Raw genomic sequence first — 19342 nt, 5'->3', positions numbered from 1 at the left:
ATCGCTTTACGTAGCTAAATGTGTGCAGAGTGAATATACGCTCATGCTTCTCATCGTAAAAAGAGATGAACATTGTGAAATGCGTTTTTTATGACCACGGCCATTACGGAACACCTTAGGTTATTATTACCAACACTTTTTTTTTATACCCATTCTGTCCCAAGTGGGCCTACGACTGTTATGCAACATCCTAGCTCCTTATTATTATTTGTCATGCACAACGAAAGCAATAACAATTATAACGATACCGTCATTAAGATATTGTCATTCAATTATTTAGAATTAACTGAAATTTCCTACATATATTATTTTAATGTGTCAATGATTTTTTTATATATATATACACACAATGTCCGTTTTCATTGGTAAAATATTAACTGAATTTCAATGGCGTTTCAATACCCAGACAACAGGACTGAGTCCCCCGGTTTTACGAAGCATTTGCAAAGAGGTTCTCGTTTACACAATGAGAACAAGACTGCTTGAGTTCCTGTAAATATTATTAATAATAGTGGAGCATAGTATTATTACAAATACCTTCGTGTACTTTAGTCCCCACCATGTAAAAATAACTCAACAGTGAGGGGGAAAATTAAATAAAATGAAACATTGTACATTCCACTGTGTAGAGCATACATTGAAGCTTTCAATGCAATATTTCAACGTAAGCCGAGATTTTTCATTCTATCATGGATTTTTTTTTGGTATCTCATTAAACTCCAAATTAACCAAAAAATATATAAAACAAATTGCGGCACAGCATAACCATATCTGTCCATTTTGCTGAGAAGAGTAGGTGGCATGAAAGAAATCCACAGTTGACAAAATTTACTTTTACATATATACGTTAGTGCAATTTGAACAAATACATTTGGAATTAAAAATTCCACCCGTCGCTTTTATGCAATAAATGCAACACGGTAATTTTAATATTCGTAATTCCTGAATTAAAAAATTACTTTGGAAAAGTTAGCAACTCAATACCCTTGATTTAAACGCATTCCAATTGTAAAAAAATACTATATTTACGGGTTTGCGAGTTTGTGCAAATTTTCCTTTTTTTTAGCACTTTCCACAATAAAAAAACAAGAACAAAAATTAACACTAGGTAATTGTGAGCTAGTGTTCTACTGCTCAGGGCAAATACAGCATACATAGTCAGTATCATACATTTTTGAGGGGTATAGCCAAGTGGTAGAGTATTTGACTGCAGTATAATCACTTTCCCAAAATTAACCAGGCCCGGCTTGCAGTATCACACAATATTAATTAGCACAGTTCTCAAAACTCTCCAATTTTTTTCTGCACACGGTGACAAACTAAATTAAATCCATAACTCGTCCCTTATAAAGTCCATGGCCACGGCTCAATCGACCTGCATGTTAACTAATTTAAACAAGAATGTTATTTCATATTTTTTTCCAGGATTAATGTGTAAAAAGACAGGTTGCACCCAACTAAGTATACTGTAAATTAGACATCGTTTTGTCACGTCACTTTCATTGAAGTTGCTGCTACACGTATACAGAAGTCCATCGTACGACTATTTTGTAGAAGCTCACGCAAACAGGTAATAAAGACAACCTCAAATTGGCATTGAACAGCTTAATTCACATTCATTTTCATTCAATTTAAGTCCATCAAATTCACAGTTTTTTTGTCTTGAACAGGCTATGTTTTTTACCCCAGCAAAATGTACCAAATGAACATTAAACATTCGGAAAGACTCAAGTGCCGCAAACACAACAAGCCTCACAAAACACAAGCGAAAAACAACATCCAGGCGTGAGCGGGCAAGCATTCGGCTGACCTGTGGATGGAGAACACGTGCTCAGCAGGTTTGGGACTGGGAGACCCAGAGTGCCAGCCAGGCTCACGGAAGAAAACCTGGCCCGGTGGATGGGGAGAAGAGCCCGGGTGAAGCCACTGTGCAGCGCTGGGAGGCGGCAAGGGAGGCAGCGGCGTCGACATCATCGGCTGCGGCGCGTGCTGCTGCTGCTGCTGCCGCTGGCCGTTCGCTTGCTGCTGATGATTGTGGGGATGGGCAAGGAATAGAAGCGAGTGAGGCGGTGTGCCCCCCAGCACTTGTATCCCAGTCAGAATGCCAGCTCCAGTCTCGCTAGCGCTCTTGCTTCTACTTGCTATGCCGTTACCACTGCTGCAGTTGTTACTGCCTGGGCCACTGCTGCTTGTACTGCAACTACCAAAGCTGCCATCGCCGCCGCCTCCACCTCCATTCACAAATCCCCCGTGGGGTCCAGTGAAGCAGACTGGTTGATCGGGAGAAGACAGCGGGCTTTTAATGCCACTTCGGCCTACACTGTTGTTGGCGCCCACCCCGCCAACAAACAGCGAAGGGTGCGGCTCGCCCCAGCTCCGGTAGATCTCCATGATGTATGACGACGAGTAGGGCATGCCAGCCAGTGTATAGCAGGAAGAAGGTAGGCCCCGGCCGACAATATCGTCAGCCTGCGATTTTATTTCCAGAGCCGATTCAGCAGACTCCTTGCTGACGGACATGGCAAGTCCCAACACAGGCAGCACCAGCGCTGGCACCACACCAACCCTCGCTTGCGTGCCGCAACTTTTTACGGCATCAGAAGACCGTTTCCGTGCCAAAGACTCGCGCACACTAGAAAAAAATATAAATTGGTGATTATGGAGTACACTCTTCACGTATCGCGCTGTCGCCCACCAATTCTAACATATGAACTACATATCATTCCCTCTTGCAGGACACCAATAAGCACTGTACACCGAAGACCCTTTTCCCCACTGGTGGAGAGGAGGAGAGACTGTAACACTGATATGCTCGCTGCCATGGAGTGTCAGAGCCAAGTAGGCTCAAAGCACCACCCACTCAACCAACCAGGGCCCTCGGTCCGCCTACACCCACAGTCGGGAGGGTCACATGGCGTCACAGAGACTTGGCGAGCTGCCACCCAGCGGGGGCCATGCTGTTCCCATAACTCATCTCGGCAAATGATTTATGCCCGCGTCCTTGCACACGCTCACTCATTTCCCCGGCTAACCCGCTTATTTATTTATTTTCTTGCTTTTTTGCCCACTGCTGTCAAGACTGCACTGCCTCTCACAAAGATGAGCAATATAATGTATTTCCCTGACTTTCTGGCCACGCTTATACGCTACGGACTACTTTGCCTTTAGTCCTACGTGTGCGCACCAGAAATGGTCGGCTCTCTCCAACACAAACACATGAGCATGCATACGCACGCGCACAAGTTCACATGCGCCAACACGCCTGCACCCAACACTGTGTATTGCGCCTCCATTCATTATGGGAGGATGATCATCAATGCTCCATTGTCTGTTTTTCCGAATAAATGTTTTATCTTTACACGCATTTTCTCCTATAAGTACCATTATTTTCCCCATTGTTCATGCGTAACATTTTTGTTTCTTCAAACAAATTGAAGAAATGTAATGAAACCCAGATTTTTCACAATAAACTCACTAGAAACTTACCCGAGATCATATTAAGGAAAAAAAGTTTAACGGTTAACATTAATGTACTGAGGCATGTCACCATCATTATAATGATTGCAGGCCATGATCTATCCACTGCTGGATGAAGGCCTCCCAATGTCATCATCACAATGCCAAAATGCATCAGGCAACTGCATATGATCTGATCTCATCACTTTAACACCAGAGTGGTCACTTTCTTGGGCGTGTTCTCTCCTTTGGCTGCCACTGTGTCACCAATCTTGTCCATTAGTCATGATCCCCTCTATTGATGTACCCTGCTTAGGCCCACTTACTTTTTGACGTCAATAATTTGCATTTCATGTCTGATCAATCTTGTTCCTATTTTTGTCTCTGTATTTCCCAGCATGCATCTCTCGATTTATTTCTGTACTTTTCAGCTCTTGTTCCATTTTCTTCGTGTACATGTCCTGATTCAAATGTAATAGCAGGGATTATGCACCGATTGAAATGTTTCATATTCAAGGACATTGCTATGTTGGTTTTCGTAATCAAATTTATATTTTCGAAATGCACTTCAAACTATCTCTTACTTGCCTCTGGTCCATAATTTCAATCCTAGTCTGCCTTTAATAAATACCCTAGATTGGTGTTATTATTTGTGACCTTCCAGCAAGTATTATCTATTCAGCAAAATTACAGCCTTCTTTGGTAGGTTCGTCAATAATTTCCCGAGGTTCATTTACATTGATTATCAAAATGACTATTTGGTCAGAAAATCTGGTTAGTTCAATTGTGAGAATAGGTTGTCCCCTTTTTTTGGCAACAAAACCGGTGTGAAGATATTCTTGGTTCTTTCGGTAAAGTCACGTATAAGGGAAACAATAAAATAATAAAAATATAACACAATAAAATTATCACGACGTTTCGACTGCAACACAGGCAATCATTATCAGTTGTGAAAACCACAGCAAGAAAATTTGAAAAAGTGGCGGTTATTTTTAACGTCAGCACCATGGAGAGCGATTTGACAGTTTGTTCAGATGGACGAGTCCATCTATGTTCGGAAAAGAGGGGGGAGACGAAAATAATGGATGCGGTCTGAAAGCCACCGTAAGCGTGAACAATCAATTAAGACCCGAAATGGTTTATCAAATCCTTCCAATGATTGCTAAGCCATAATCCATCTTCTCGGTTGAAGTTGTCTCTGTGTTTGTATATGTGGATAGCCTCATGAACGAATCTCTCATGGTAGCCGGATGGCTTGCAAAGAACCTCTGTCTTGGAGAAGTCAATGTCATGTGAGCCTACTGAATTATAACAGTGATCTGCCACGGCCGAGGTGTTGGTCCTACCGTGTTTTGGGTCTGCTTTGTGTTCACGAATGCGGTCCGAGACATGCCGTTTGGTTTCTCCAAACTTAAACCTTTTACAAGGAATCATGTTTGCATTAACCACAATACTTGTGATCAGAATGCAAACAAAAAACACTCTGATAATATATGCATTCTTTTAAACTGATTGGTCCACACCAGAGACAGCTTTCTTTGGAGCCTCGTCTCAAAAGGTGTTAGACCCTAGATGCCAAAAGGCTGTACGCCTGTGTAGAGGAGTAGAATGGGGAAGTGGCGTCACGTGGGCTGTCCAGTGCGATGACGTCACGGGACGTCACGGGACGTGACGTCATGCGCTCGGGGCAGCAGAATGACGTTACGACTCCTCAAGTATAAAGGGGGGACCCCGTGACGTCAGCGTGGTCGTAGCTGGAGAGTAGGGTCTGAGAATGGTGGAACGGGGAGCCAGGGGCAAGAGGGTAGGGATAGGGGAGAGAGCACAGTGCCAGGCTAGACGTGGCTGTGCTCCTCGGTCGGCCGTGTTGGCTGATCCCACGGCCGGCGCACAGGAGACCGCACAAGGCAGCCGGCTGTGTCGGGACCCAGCCCGGGACCCCTAATCCCCTGGGCAGTTGTCCACCCCCGTGTACTGTTAAGATTTGTAATAAACCTAAGGCGAAAGCCCCTTAAGTTACCTCAGCTCCCGAGCGAGTCGTCGGGAACTTCTCAACACCTGTACCGATGCAGTTATTTCAAGTTGTCACAGTGTCCTTAATAAATGAAAACATATTTATACAGAAATTACCAAAACCGTTAAAAGAGACAGCATGTCATCACAACACATAAAACGTTCATTAAAAACAATTCCAGGCATGAACCGAGTGAACTCTCTTGTTGGGTTTTGTAAACAAGATGTGGCTAGAATTGTGCTTTCAATACAATTCAAAATTCAGGCCGCAACTATCCAAAACGTGTTCCAAAAAACCCCGAAAAGGAATTTGTTTGCAATCTGGAAAAATTCAACTAAACTTCGGATATGGGTTCCTGATTAAACACGTAAACACTCTAAACATAAGTACAAAGAGAAAAGCTTCTGTTGCAATATTCTATGTGTTGTGATTGGAGCTACCATTCCCCAGTATAATTTTGTGACATGTATGTAGGGGGGTGGTGTGGAGAGGTAAATCTACACAAATGTTCGTTTCTACATTTGGTAACATTTTAAAGGTTACGTCATGACATAGTGCAACACAAGCATTACGTGTAATTATTTCAAGTTATTCCGTGATTGCTTTAAGAATGTCACGCTCAATTTTTTTCCTGAAAATATAGTGCTGCTAGGGTAACTCCTTACAGCCGTGCCAATGAACGCAAACAATTTTGACAGAGAAAAAAAATGTTACGAGTTAGCGCTGCTGAGGTTGTATAATCCCAAGCTGAAGGATTTAAAAATGGCTGGCTACGATGGCTGGACATGGCGACTGTACGCACACAAAATTAGCAACTGGGACGGTGGCAAAGCACAACATCTCTCTCTCTCTATAATCTTAACAAAGTCCATCACTTGAGGTTGCCCAGTTACGGAGCACACAAGCGTGCTAGCAATCAGCATAAAGTGCTCTCAATAAAACTAGCATTAATAAATTAATCACGCCTGTGTTTTCCCACAGTTTATCAGCGTCAACAATTCTGGATTCTTACTTTACTTGTGGATATATAATATCCAGAATAGCTTTTTAGGTAACTATACTCTATAAACGCTGTGGACATTTGGTTTATCGTGGTATTCATGTTAATAGTTTTCTTAACTGACAAGTATATGCATTCAATTATTTTTTTAACAAACCTATGGACTACATTTTATACACATGCACATTAGAGGTGTAAAATGTATGCATTTCTCAATTCATATTGATCAATAAGTCTCAGATACGGAATATGCATCAAATATTGTACGTTAAGATTTAGCGGTGCATCAAATGTTAACTTTTTCTTCAAATTATCTTTAAATAGTGTCAATTTTGACCAAATAGTAACAATAAAAAATGTAAAGCCAATAATTGTAAGCGCTAATGACCACTGTTAGTCATGTGACCACCACGTCTCACAGTGGAGGCAGGAGAGTCGAGGGGGCAGACAGAAAGACACAGAAAGAAGAGACAAATGAATGAGGGAGAATGACGGAGACGAAGCAAGAGACAGCAAGACAAATACGAACGAGACACAGAGACAAACATATAGTTAGACAGAGGAAGCCTGGAAAAGAGACAGGGTCAGAGAGAGAAAAGGGGAGACAAGAGACAGAAGCAGAGACAGGGGGGGACAGAGAGACGAAGACGTTTTAAAATGAACTTTCAATGTAGCCGAACACCTAACGTACTTTTTTTTTTCCCAAATAGTAAAGAGTGCTTTTAGGTATTTGTATTATTAGTATATGATGTATGACAATTATTGTTCATTTAAATAAAATTGTGACGCCTAAATTGCATCCGTAATAGACAGTCATAATAGAAAAAACACTTATCAATTAAAAGGAAATGCTTAAAATGTTTAGTTAAGTCAGTGGAACTAATAGATTTAGGGAATTAAGGGGCTGGGATTGCCCAGATCATTTAAAAGGTGCAGGAGCAATAGTAGCAACAAGTATGTGTGGGCAGAGCATCAGTCACACCTTACGTGGTACAGAACATTCATTGTTAAAACCTGACCCTATCAACCTAGTGATGTTCGGTCTATCTCAGTCTGCCTCAGTAGGATGCCTGATTATTTTGGCTATCCTTTGTTCCGTGGCATTGAACAGCTGTGATGATTCTTAAAGAGGTGACCAGAGCTGTCCTCTGTCATATTGTCTGCAGCTATTTTACTTAAATCGCCGCTCAGCTTAATAACCGAAGCCATTGACACGTGCACCACAATTATTCGTAGGGATGCAGTATTGTCCATCCGTGCACATTTGCTAGTGTAATCAAGGTGACAAAAAATACGTTGTGCTCAAACACCAACACAATAGACTTTACCCCTTATCTGATGCTTGTTGCAACATCAAGAAACACATGACAAACCCTAAAACACTATATACACTCCCCCTGTCAGACAGCAATGAAATGGTTTGAAACAATTATGGACTGGGAAAAAACATATTCTGGTGCTCAAAAAGCATGGATTGGGACGAGGGAATGCTAGAGATGCCCCTTCTGGAGAGTTTTTGGACTACTGTTCCATGCTGGCCACATGTCTTGGAACAGGTAATAATACCCACACTGTAACCTACCACACGTGACCTGCCAATTTACTGTGGTGTAAACGTTTATACTACTGGGAGAACAGAGGCGAAGAGATTTGATAAACTTTCCCCATTTCTTTCAACTGCCAGGCTGGGGAGATCCAACATTAGTACATAACAAGACACTGCAGACTTGTGGACTTCACTCACTCCAGCCGTAAGACCTAGCGCACAGCTCCTCCAGAACAGACACCTCAAAACCAACAGCCCAGACCACCAAAAACCACAGAAATTGCTGTGATTTCCCACATGAATGTCATGTTTTAAGACACCAATCGACAAGCTCACCCTAAAAAATTCAACATCACCTTGAGTCAACAACAGATCTAACCACTGATGGTGGAAGTGACCCTCAGGGGTCACAAGGTTCAAACAAGGCACCGAGATATGATGGCCTGTGTCCTAAGTCCCTAAAGAGCCCGGGAGTATATATGTAAAGACAGTATGGGGCCTAGTGGCCATAAATATTGATTGTATAGTGATATCGGGGATGTCACTGTATGGTGCCGGCCCAGAAGGGCCGTGCCGTTCGATGTTCCTACATCGTGGACAGCACCGTGTGGGTGGCTGTGTGTAGCACCAGCCCTAGCGTGTACAGCACCGTGTGGGTGGCTGTGTGTGGTACCAGCCCTAGCGTGTACAGCACCGTGTGGGTGGCTGTGTGTGACACCAGCCCTAGCGTGGACAGCACCGTGTGGGTGGCTGTGTGTAGTACCAGCCCTAGCGGGTCTTGGTGAGCACTGGGATATTGCGGGCACCACGCACAGCGTGTGGTGGGGGCTCCCACGAGGGGGAGTGGGTGAGCGTCAGCCCAGGGGCAGGGTTGCCCCGGGCCATGGCACTCTAGTTGACCCCGTAGACACGTGATCCGGAGAGTCCAGACAAGGGGCCCCAGGTGGGGGAGCTAGTGGGTGGTCACGTGTCCGGGGGGGAGCTCTTGAGAAGGATCGAGAGAGAACGAGAATGTTCTGGAAGGCGGGCGGGGCCGAGGGCGGGGCCGAGGGCGGGGCCGAGGACGGAGCGGCCCTGACCGTAGGGGGATATAAGGCGGGTCCCTGAGAGGGACCGGGGTCGCTGCATTCTACAAGCTGGAAGCTCAACACCTACAAGCTGGAAGCTCAACACCTACAAGCGGGAAGCTCTATGTCTCAAGCTGAAACTCTTCGTCCTACGAGGCAACCACGTGGTCGGATACCCGAGTGAGGTTCCGACCCTTCGTAGCAGTAACTCCTCTGTATAGAGTAGTTAGCTGGGTGGTCACCATTCTAGGCTGTATCTGGTGAAGAGGCAGTTACCCCTTGTGTTACGTTTTTCAAATAATTGTGTTGCCTCTAAAAGGAACAACGTCTGCGACTCAGTTGGACTCACTACAAATGCAGCAATGAGGACAGGCAGGGTCAAGTGAGGTAACTGAGTAAGGAGTCAACGCGGGGGTAGAGATGGAACCCCCGGGGTGTTATAATGAGGCAAAGGAGAGAGTTCTGGAAAAGGGGAGTGGCAGAGCCGAGGGGAAATAAAAGGCAGTGCGGAGTGGGGCTCGGGGCTGCTGTGGGGATTCGGGGTCCGGACTGTCGTCGCTGTCATCACGGTGGATCGTCCTCATCGTCTTGGAAGGCTGGGAAAGAAGTTATACATCTTCGCCGTGGCTACTACATTGACGACTCCTATATAGTCAGTCAGTCAGCTATATAGTGAACGTCGTGTAGCAGCTACATAGAGTCACCAGTTGTATATAGTCAACCTACGTCCACCTGATGTCACCAAGTCGGGTGGACTGTAATATATAAATATATATAACTTAAGCAAGACAGCGTCTCTGAGTGCTACATTATATATGGAACAATGGCTAACACATATCTTTATCATTATACACAGGACAAGCAATATACCAAAAATGGGAGCAAGCCGAAGTCATCGTCGCTCTGATACCCAGGAAGCCACAAGACTGCAGCTACAGGCCAATTTTTTTATCATGTCCTCCACCTCCAAGTTGATGGAACATACCAAGCTTACCAGAATTTCCCCAATGATTGAACCCCAACTGTCTCCTAAACTAGCCAGAGTATGCTGTGAACAGATCATTACCTTCACCATTCTCGTAAAATGTTTATTAGCTTCAACAGAAAACTGGCACAGCAATTATTGACCTCTCTGCTGCCTATAACACACTGTTTGGAATCATGGCCTTCTGCTGAAATTGGGCAACATGCCCTTCTACTGTACACCTCATCAACATGGTGCTCAGCAACCGTACTTTCAGGCCACAACTCGCTGATAAACACAATCGCAACGGAATGATGAACATTGGCATATCTCAAGGCTTGGTTACCAGCACCTATTTAACATACTGTACATACAAGTGGCCTGCCATGTACATCACCTCACAAGTGCATATATGCAGATGATATAGCCCTTGCTGCAAAGGGCACATACCTCGATAAATTGCCAATACTCTGTACGCTGATCTAATTTTATTGAAGGCATATTTCCCTCACTGGAGACACCGACCAAATTTCTTCCAAAACCACCATAAGTGCTGGCTACCTGAACAGTCATGCAGCGGATGCCACCACTGATGTGTCATTCTCTGGTAACCCAGTGCACTATGACCAGACTCCAAGATATCGGGGGTTATCATGAACAGAAGCCTGACTTTTAAAAGCCCCACATAAAACAGATCTGTGAAAAGACCAAATCAAAAATCGCCCTGCTACAGAAATGTTCAGGAACGACCTAGGGAACCTCAGCTTATGTCTTGCGAACTGCTACCCGGATCACTGATCTACTCAGTATTATGCTCCAGCCTGGTTCAGGAGCTTGTAGAGAAAACTGCTCAATGCACAATTAAGCCGGAACACGGAAACTGACGCCAATCCCATGGCTCCCCATTCTGGTGAACATTCTGCCACCAAATATCCAGAGACATGCAAACTGTAAGGGAGTTTACACGTTTTCCCATCCACCAAGACCTCAACAATGTACCTCCCCCACTGACTCAAATCCCCAATCCCCCCTTCTAGGATCACGCTGTCACCATCCTAGAATCTCACCCAGATCTGAAAGAACGCTGGCGAAAAGAGTGGAACAACGTGGACACCCAGAATAAACACCTTGATTGAGACACAACCATCACACCTCCTGGCTTTGACATGCCTCAGAGACACTGGTGTAACTATCAACCGCATCAGAACGTCAACAAGTCAATACACACATCTCCTTTACAGATGGAAAATAAAAAAATAAGTCACAGTGCACTCGTGGCCATGCAGCCTAAACTACGGAACATAGTAAACCATTGTAGTCTGCACTCTCTTTCAATGGAGGAAGAGCAAAGCCACACAAACCATCCCCTAAAGCCCTCTCATGGCTAGAAGACCTTGACATTGGCATTTAGCTCCTGAACATATTGCCATGCGCAAGAAAAAATCTAGTACAAAACATTAGTCAATACATAACATCATGAGCCAATACTATAATACTGTGAAGGTGAATTAGCTGTTATGAAAATCAACCAAAAAGGAAAGGAAAGCCTTCACAAACAAGAACAAAATTATTTAATCTTGATTCCAAGCACACTTTATCCCCATCCTATAAAACTGGCACCAAAGTCACGGCTGGCCTCAAAGGTTGGCATTCCACAAGTTTAATAATGGCAACTGCTATCCACACTTTTACTTTTTTTACATATTGACATGTTAATTTTTATATTTCTGTTTTCCACTTTTAAAATACGAGATGAATTATTGCACATATAGAAGTCAAAACTATATTACTTTAGTTGTAATACAATGTACTTTGATAATTTACTTCACACTGTGAACCAATCCAACACCTTTGGAAACCGTTGTCTCCAGCTCAGTCTTTTTGTTTGTTGGGAAAGAAAATGACAGACCCCAATTCCTTACAAGATGAGATGCAGTAATGACCAAATTTAATTTAAAAAAAACGATGGCAAAACTAGATTTTTGTCTTGGTGTGTCTCGCTCGGTGTGTCTTTGTGTGTGTCTCTCTGCATGTGTGTCTATGTTGTCTCTGTATCTGTGTTTTGTCTCTCTCTCAAATTTATCAATCTTTGGAAGAACGTAATCAACCAGGTGCGGTGTTGACTGTTGCGTTAGCCGAATCTGTGTTGTATTGCATTATATTTCTAAGTTTACTGTTTGTTTTTTCTCATTCTTACCTGATGATGGTTGCTTGTGTTGCAATCGAAACGTCGTATTCTATTATTATTAGATTTTATTCTCTACGTGACTTTACCGAAAGAACCAAAGAGTAAACGATTGCATTATAAAAGTAATTCAAAAATGTATTACAATCAGATAATGAATAAATTGAATTGTGTTTTACTTTGAGCGGTTTGAGAACGTTAGCTGAGCAAATATGGCATACTATTGAATCCTAAAATTCTATGTTGGATTGCCAAAGACCAAGAATCACACACCTCCATAATTAATGTTAACTGGTCTCTGAAAGAAACACTTGCCACGATTTCACCTCGGGAGCTCTCACTTCACTTAGTCCAGCTGTTCTTCAATTCAGTTTTCTCAGTTCATTTTTCAGTCCCGACGAATTTTAATTAATCGGCCAGAGTCCAAGTGCTGTACAGTATGTAGCAAGTCAAATCCAGGAGGTGTCTTTATTCATACCCAGTGATTCTTAGCACTCTCTGCATTGTCATCTAATCACATCAGTGCTCTGGTTGGTGAAACTAGAACTGCTGAGGACCGGAGGGTGATGGTTAATACTTTGTCACAGAAATTACGGTGGTTTTTTTGGACGCATATTGAACACATTGGTCAGTGCGAGTTGCTAAAGCTCAAGTTGACAAAACCCAGATTTTAGTATACAGTACTATTAAAGCCTGTTCTTCTTTTTCATAATTTTGATACTGGCAAAAAGGGTCCCAAAGATAGCAATATTATTATTACTACGCATGTTTACTTACCCAGGAAAGCCGCGCCAAGTTCCAAGCTCTTTTTTTTTTATTCAGGATGGTTCTGCATATGTTTTCACATATGTGGAATCTCAATTGCATAATTTGCAAGTAATATTTCATTCAGCATTGGGATGTTTGCTCATTACCACATATGTGGAATCTCAATTGCATAATGTACAAGTAATATTTCTTCAGCATTGGGATGTTTGCTCATTACCATTTACATGGTATATTTTTTTATCCAGATAACTTCAGTATTAGATGTGTTAAGATAAATTGTGAAAGTGTTAACTATCTCAAGATTTGCTGATGACTCGTAGGTAATAGGACATACTAATTGGAATGAAATAAAACCAAATTTCGATTTAAAGCTTTCGTGACTGCAGGGATTCATAATCTTGGTTCTTTCGGTAAAGTCACGTAGAAGGGAAATAATACAATAATAATTAAAAACCAATTATTGCAGACAATATTGAAAAGTTTGCAAAGTGGACCAAAAGATTAGACCAACCCGAGTCCAACAAAAGATGATGAAATCCGGCGCTGACAGAAGACAAATATTACAGGACAGATGCCACTCCAGCATAAGTGCAAATACAACACAGATGAAACCAAAATACAAAAAGGTACAAAGGAGACATTAGAGCCAGCAGACATTAAGGTTGGACTCATCTTTCAATGGAGACAATGCAGCAGGAGGCAGTACTCTAGGACGACGTATTGAGGGACACAGTCCATTCTGGGCTATCCTTGTAAATAGAACTCAAGGGGAACAAGGTTACTTTGTATGATTGCATTCATTCTGCGATTAAGTTTTATGAATTTTTTTTTCTTTCAAAAATTCACTCCCATAACTCTAATGGGGGGAAAAAAGATTCAAGAATTGAAATTCCAACCCTTATCAATGCGATGCAGAGGATTTCTAATTGTTCCAGCTATAACACTGTAACCATTTTTTTTTCCTGGGTAGTAAGTGTTATTTTGTAATTGCTTATGCCTCAAAAGTACAGACAATGGCTATTATTCCCCATAAACTTTGCTTTGTGACCAGGACAGTGATATTTTGAAATGTACCTATTTTCAATGAGAAAACGGGCGAATTTGTGTCTTTTCCTTCACATCAAGTCAGAAAAAAACAACATATGAATCAAAATAAACATGTATTTATACTCAAGTAATAAAAAAATGACTACAAAAGATTTAGACACCAAGGTGCACTACCACAGGCGGGACTGGTCGCAGCAGACCGAGTTTTCTCTGGGGAGGAACAACATCAAGTGGGAGCCACTGGTGGACCTCCGGAAGGTGCTGATGCCACCACTTGCACATCAAATTGAACCTTATGAAACAATTTGTCAGAGCTGTAGATAAGGAGTCGGCAGCCTTCGAGTACCTTCAAGAATTCTTCCCTAAGCTGTCTGAGACCAAGGTCAAAGCCGGTGTCTTCGTCAGACCAAAGATAAAGAAGATCCTGGAGTGCAATGAATTCCCCAAGAAGCACACTAGTAAGGACAAAGTGGCTTGGAACAGCTTTGTCGCAGTGGTTCGTGGCTTCCTGGGCAATCACCAGGTCGAAAACTATGTGGAGCTGGTTGAGACTCTGGTGAAGACCTACGGCACAATGGGCTGTAGGATGTCCCACAGAGTCCATAACCTTGATGCTCATCTTGATAAATTCAATAACATGGGAGCGTACTCGGAGGAGCAAGGCGAGCGCTTCCACCAGGATATACTGGACTTTGAATGCCGCTACCAAGGACAGTATAACGAGAACATGATGGGAGACTACATATGGGGGCTGATTAATGAAAGTGATTGACAGTATAATCGTAAATCTCAAAAAACTACTCACTTCTAAATCTTTTGTCGTCATTGATGTATTACTTTAGTATAAATACATGTTAATTTTTATTTTTGTTGTTTATTTCTGACTTGATGTGAACGAAAAGACGCAAATTTGCCCGTTTTCTCATTGAAAATAGGTACATTTCAAAATATCACTGTCCTGGTCACAAAAGCAAAGTTTGTGGGGAATAATAGCCATTTTCTATACTCTTTAGGCATAAGAAATTACGAAATAACACTTACTACCCAGGAACAAAGATAGTGTTACATAGTGTAAATAATACAGTTGTCAGGTTGCATAATAATTATGCCCTCAATTAAGATGCAATGATGAAAGCCAAAATGCAAGTGTATTTTAATTTGGTAAAAGTCAACAAGAATAATAGACAACATTAAATTGGCCCTAAAGTTAACCTAAAAAAGTGATTTTTCCTGCCTTCACATTTTCTGATTCTTTAAAAAAAATTTAATCCAGGATAATTCACCTTGTTGTATATAACAACCGCCATTCGCCACTAAGTGGCGGTGACGTCACCACGACGCTTGTGCCAGGACATGTGCACCTTGTTGTATATACACACACGTGCGCGTGCTCTACAAACCTATCCCAAAATATATAAGCACTCCAAATTATCCATAAGAACACGAATCAAATGCAGTACTGCACATTATATATGTCCTGTACACTGTGCATATGTTCCTGTATGCAACTTCAGCCTTTCATACACTCCCACATCTTTTAATTCCATCTGAAAACTACAGGATACTGTTATCATCCTTTTCTTGATATTATGCAGTACACACGTGAAGCAGTGGCACCGTGGTTAGCACCCTGATTTCTGAGTTTTGTGACCTGAGTTTGATTCCTGTTAAATATCATCGGCGAGTGATACCATGGTGAAGTAGAGTTAACCAAAACCCATGACTGACAGGGCATTGCGTGGCCTTTATCCATCAGGTAATTGACGATTTGTTTTATGGAATACAGGACCAATGATTTAACGCGATACAGAACTAATGAAGTAAACTTGGAAAAGACAAAAAAAAACAAATATCTGATCAGTCAATTTTCGTTGTACTGCCAAGTGAAAGCCTTCCAACATTGTTGCCATTTCCCAAGGTTCTGCGAAGCTACAAACCATCTCGCTCCCACAAATGTCATCATTCCATCTCCTTGGTGGCTTTAGTCTCGGGCGTCTTGTCTCTTTTTTAGCTATCATTCTGCCACCATCTCGTACATATTTCTGCTTTTCTTATTTTCATCCTCCTCAGGTGTGGCTTCTGGAACATCTTCCTCCTCACCTGAAAAATATCTGAATCCTGGGATATATAAGTGTGCACATAACTTGCTTGTTTTCTGCATTGCACAATTGTTTCTCGATTGCATCTAAGCCCAAGGTTTTTAACAATAACAGCTCAAAAACTGCACTTGATATTCACACATCTCACAGTGGGTTTTCTTTTTTACCTGCCCACAAGTCTATTGCTGCGATATCTTATGTCATCATTGCAATGCCAAACAATCCTGAGCCACGTGGAATCGATGCGACCTTTTGTGGCCTTTGCTTTTGTCTTGCTGGTCCAAACGGATCATTTTTCCACGGGCGCGACACCAACACAAAAACAGACGCTGAATTCAATTAACATTCTGATCGGAAATGCGGGAATAATACATATGTGAGGGACACCTTAACGGAGGATAAAAAACATTTACGCCAGATAAGCATCGCACTGCATAGGTCAAAGACAATGCCTTGCTAATACAACACAATACATATTCAGGTTTTCACGTCTAGCAGTAGTCATTTCCAAATGCAAAGATAAAAATCTTACTTGCAACATCAAATTCACATGCTGCAATTAGCCATGTAAAAGCAAATGTAGGTTTTTGGAAAAACAACATAACAGTCTTGTAATCTGATTTCATTTTTAAAATAGCACTTTTCAGGAGTTTTTATTTATTTAAAAAAGCCAGATCCAAGGGTTTAATTAGTCACTCAATACAAGCACCAGATTGAAACGTTATTTATTCTAATAAAAACAAGTTGCACAAATCTAAATATAAAATTCAGCCCTCTGTGGGGATCCATTGAAACTTTGTGCAGGAGGAATTGCCCGAACCTGAAAAATCTCCTGCACACCATTACATCACTGTAGCCTGCATCTACAGAATCAGGCCACAATGAACCCATTCGCCTCTGCTGTGTTGTCTTCTCTGTCAAAGATGTCATCAATAAACTGAGCATGCGTTTCATTTACAGATTCACATAGGCCTCGACTGGTAGGTGAACCAATGCATAAAAACGAGCACTGTTTGCCTAAAATAATTTACCCGTCGTATATCCACATCGCCATTGATCAACTTTAAACTCATGATTTAAATACTGTCATTCTGTAAAAAGCACCAAAAACCTTTGTTTTGTGCTCAACCGGCTAATTAACTACTTGAGCAAGTTTGGAAATACGCTTACATCGCAATGTTTTATTTCAGCATAAATTGGTTTATTGTTTCATTCAATTATTACAGAATTAGCCTTACACGAATAAAGCTGTACTCTTTGATTTGCCTTCATGCCAAACCAGGTAAGAGGCATGTAAGAGTACAGCGGAAATGTACTACAGTAGAGTACTGATATGATGTGCACTATGCTTAAATCCTGTCATCCATGTTTAGCCAAGCAAGTTACACCTTGTATGCGCACAAAAGCACACATGAACAAGGATTCACTTTTCCAGTAGATATCTTATCTGTGGCGATGTGGGAGAGGAACAATTGTGAATCCTATTAGCTGTCAAGTTATCCACAACATTGCTGGATGACGGCCTCCCCATGCCTATACTTCACCACGCTGGTGACAATGCGTGTTTTAAGGGAGAAAAGGGATGCTCAATATAATTGAAACCTTCTGTACTGCACCACACCTATTGCACCTGGTGGTCGCCCATCAATCCAAGGCACTATTCTAGTCTCAAGCCCTGGTTAGATCCCAGAGATAGGACTTCGAGATGGGGGCCGCATTCCGACCGATGCGGTCATTGCTATATGTGCAAGGACTAATAAGGCATGCACATGCAATAATTGTCGGAGCCAAAGCGTCCGGATCTCTTTAAGAGTGACAGAAAAAAATTAATCGACATTGCACGTTCATTGTACAGTACTGTTATTCCCTCGTTATTCGCGAAATTGCTATCCGTTGTTGCATCAGGAATTCTAGACGACTGCATCGATCGGGAGAGAAAGAAAGTGATGAGAGAGAGAGAGAAAATGTGATGCGAGTAAGTGATTAGATAAAGCGATGAGTTAAAAGAAATGTGCTATTCACGAGCATCTCCGGAATGTATCCTTCGCGATTAACGAGGGAATGCTATACAGCACTGTACAACACATAGCTCACAATTCAACGCATCTGGCTAAGGCATACAAAAAGGTTCTTAACAACTGAAAATAAATAGTGCGCAACCATTTGCTTTAGGCAAAGCGGATTCAATTGAGTTTGTTTTTATGTGAAAGCTCGAAAAGTTGGGTTTTTTTTGTGCAGGACCCCAACGTTGGATTGCACACACCACCGCATTCTCACCATTGCAGCGCCCTCCGGAAAGTAAGAACCTCTCCAGAAAGTAAGAACCTCTCCAGAAAGACGTGCTTCGGAAAGTTAGACGCGCTCCGAAAGTAAGACGCGATCCGCACAGTAAGACGCGCTCGGGAAAGTAAGACGAGCTCCGGAAAGTAAGACGAGCTCTGGAAAGTAAGACGCTCTCTGGAAAATAAGACGCTCTCTGGAAAGTAAGACGCGCTCGGGAAAGACGTGCTCCGGAAAGTAAGACGCGATCCGGAAAGTAAGACGCGCTCTGGAAAGTAAGCCGCGCTCTGGAAAGTAAAGACCCCCGCACCCTATACACTTCCTTGTACCCCGGGATCAAATAAACTTATTACAGTTATGATCACAAAGACATACAGTATACTGTATATACACACTTCCTGGATCATAAGACGCGCCCGCCCTACCGCCAAAACATTTAAGGCTTTTAAAATACTATACGGGGGGAAAGGAGGGGGGGTGTGTGTAAGTGCGTCTTTTAATACAAAGAATAAGGTTGCTTACATCGCCGAATTTCCCGTGGCAATAATAACTTTATCGGGAACACACGCCGTCTGTTCTCAGCCGAGGCATTACCAAAACAAACCCAACGCGAGTTACGTAACGTTACATAACCAAGGCAACGCCAACGAGAACTGTCCGAATTGTATCGTCCATCAAACAGGCGCGGTGGGCTAAAGACACCCAACCAAACAAGCAAAAGCGAATAAGGAAAGCAGCCACGTTTGCGTCCGTTCTATTTTTTTAAAATAAAAAAACGTAATACGCTTCAATGCAGGCTATGCCAACATTCTTATATTGCACTTCATTTGACCCAACCCGAAATGACTCGACCAGCGAGGTGAAGTATGGCCTAGAGATCTAATACTGCGATGTGACGCCATCCAGAAGACCCGCA

The 19342-nt window shown here is 42.4% G+C and overlaps 1 protein-coding gene across 8 annotated transcripts in view; it reads right to left on the bottom strand.

Annotated features, from left to right (window-relative positions):
- LOC116947742 (estrogen receptor beta) overlaps positions 1–19342 on the bottom strand; it is a 146642-nt gene that overhangs the window by 102949 nt on the left and 24351 nt on the right. For 3 of the 8 annotated variants that reach the window (XM_076070808.1, XM_076070812.1, XM_076070810.1), the window contains exon 2: positions 1811–2022. In XM_076070808.1, coding sequence (XP_075926923.1) covers positions 1811–2022 — 212 coding nt within the window. Of the gene's footprint in view, positions 1–1810; position 19342 lie in introns of those variants that run through there. The other 5 variants (XM_076070811.1, XM_032963800.2, XM_032963799.2 and 2 more) reach the window with 5 other exon arrangements.

The sequence above is a fragment of the Petromyzon marinus genome, chromosome 31 (genome assembly GCF_048934315.1).
Source record: "Petromyzon marinus isolate PM22_M1 ecotype Great Lakes invasive population chromosome 31, UKy_Petmar_22M1.pri1.0, whole genome shotgun sequence".
NCBI lineage: Eukaryota > Metazoa > Chordata > Hyperoartia > Petromyzontiformes > Petromyzontidae > Petromyzon > Petromyzon marinus.
The sequence above is the reverse complement of the archived record's forward strand: the minus strand, read 5'-3'. Positions and strand labels throughout refer to the sequence as shown.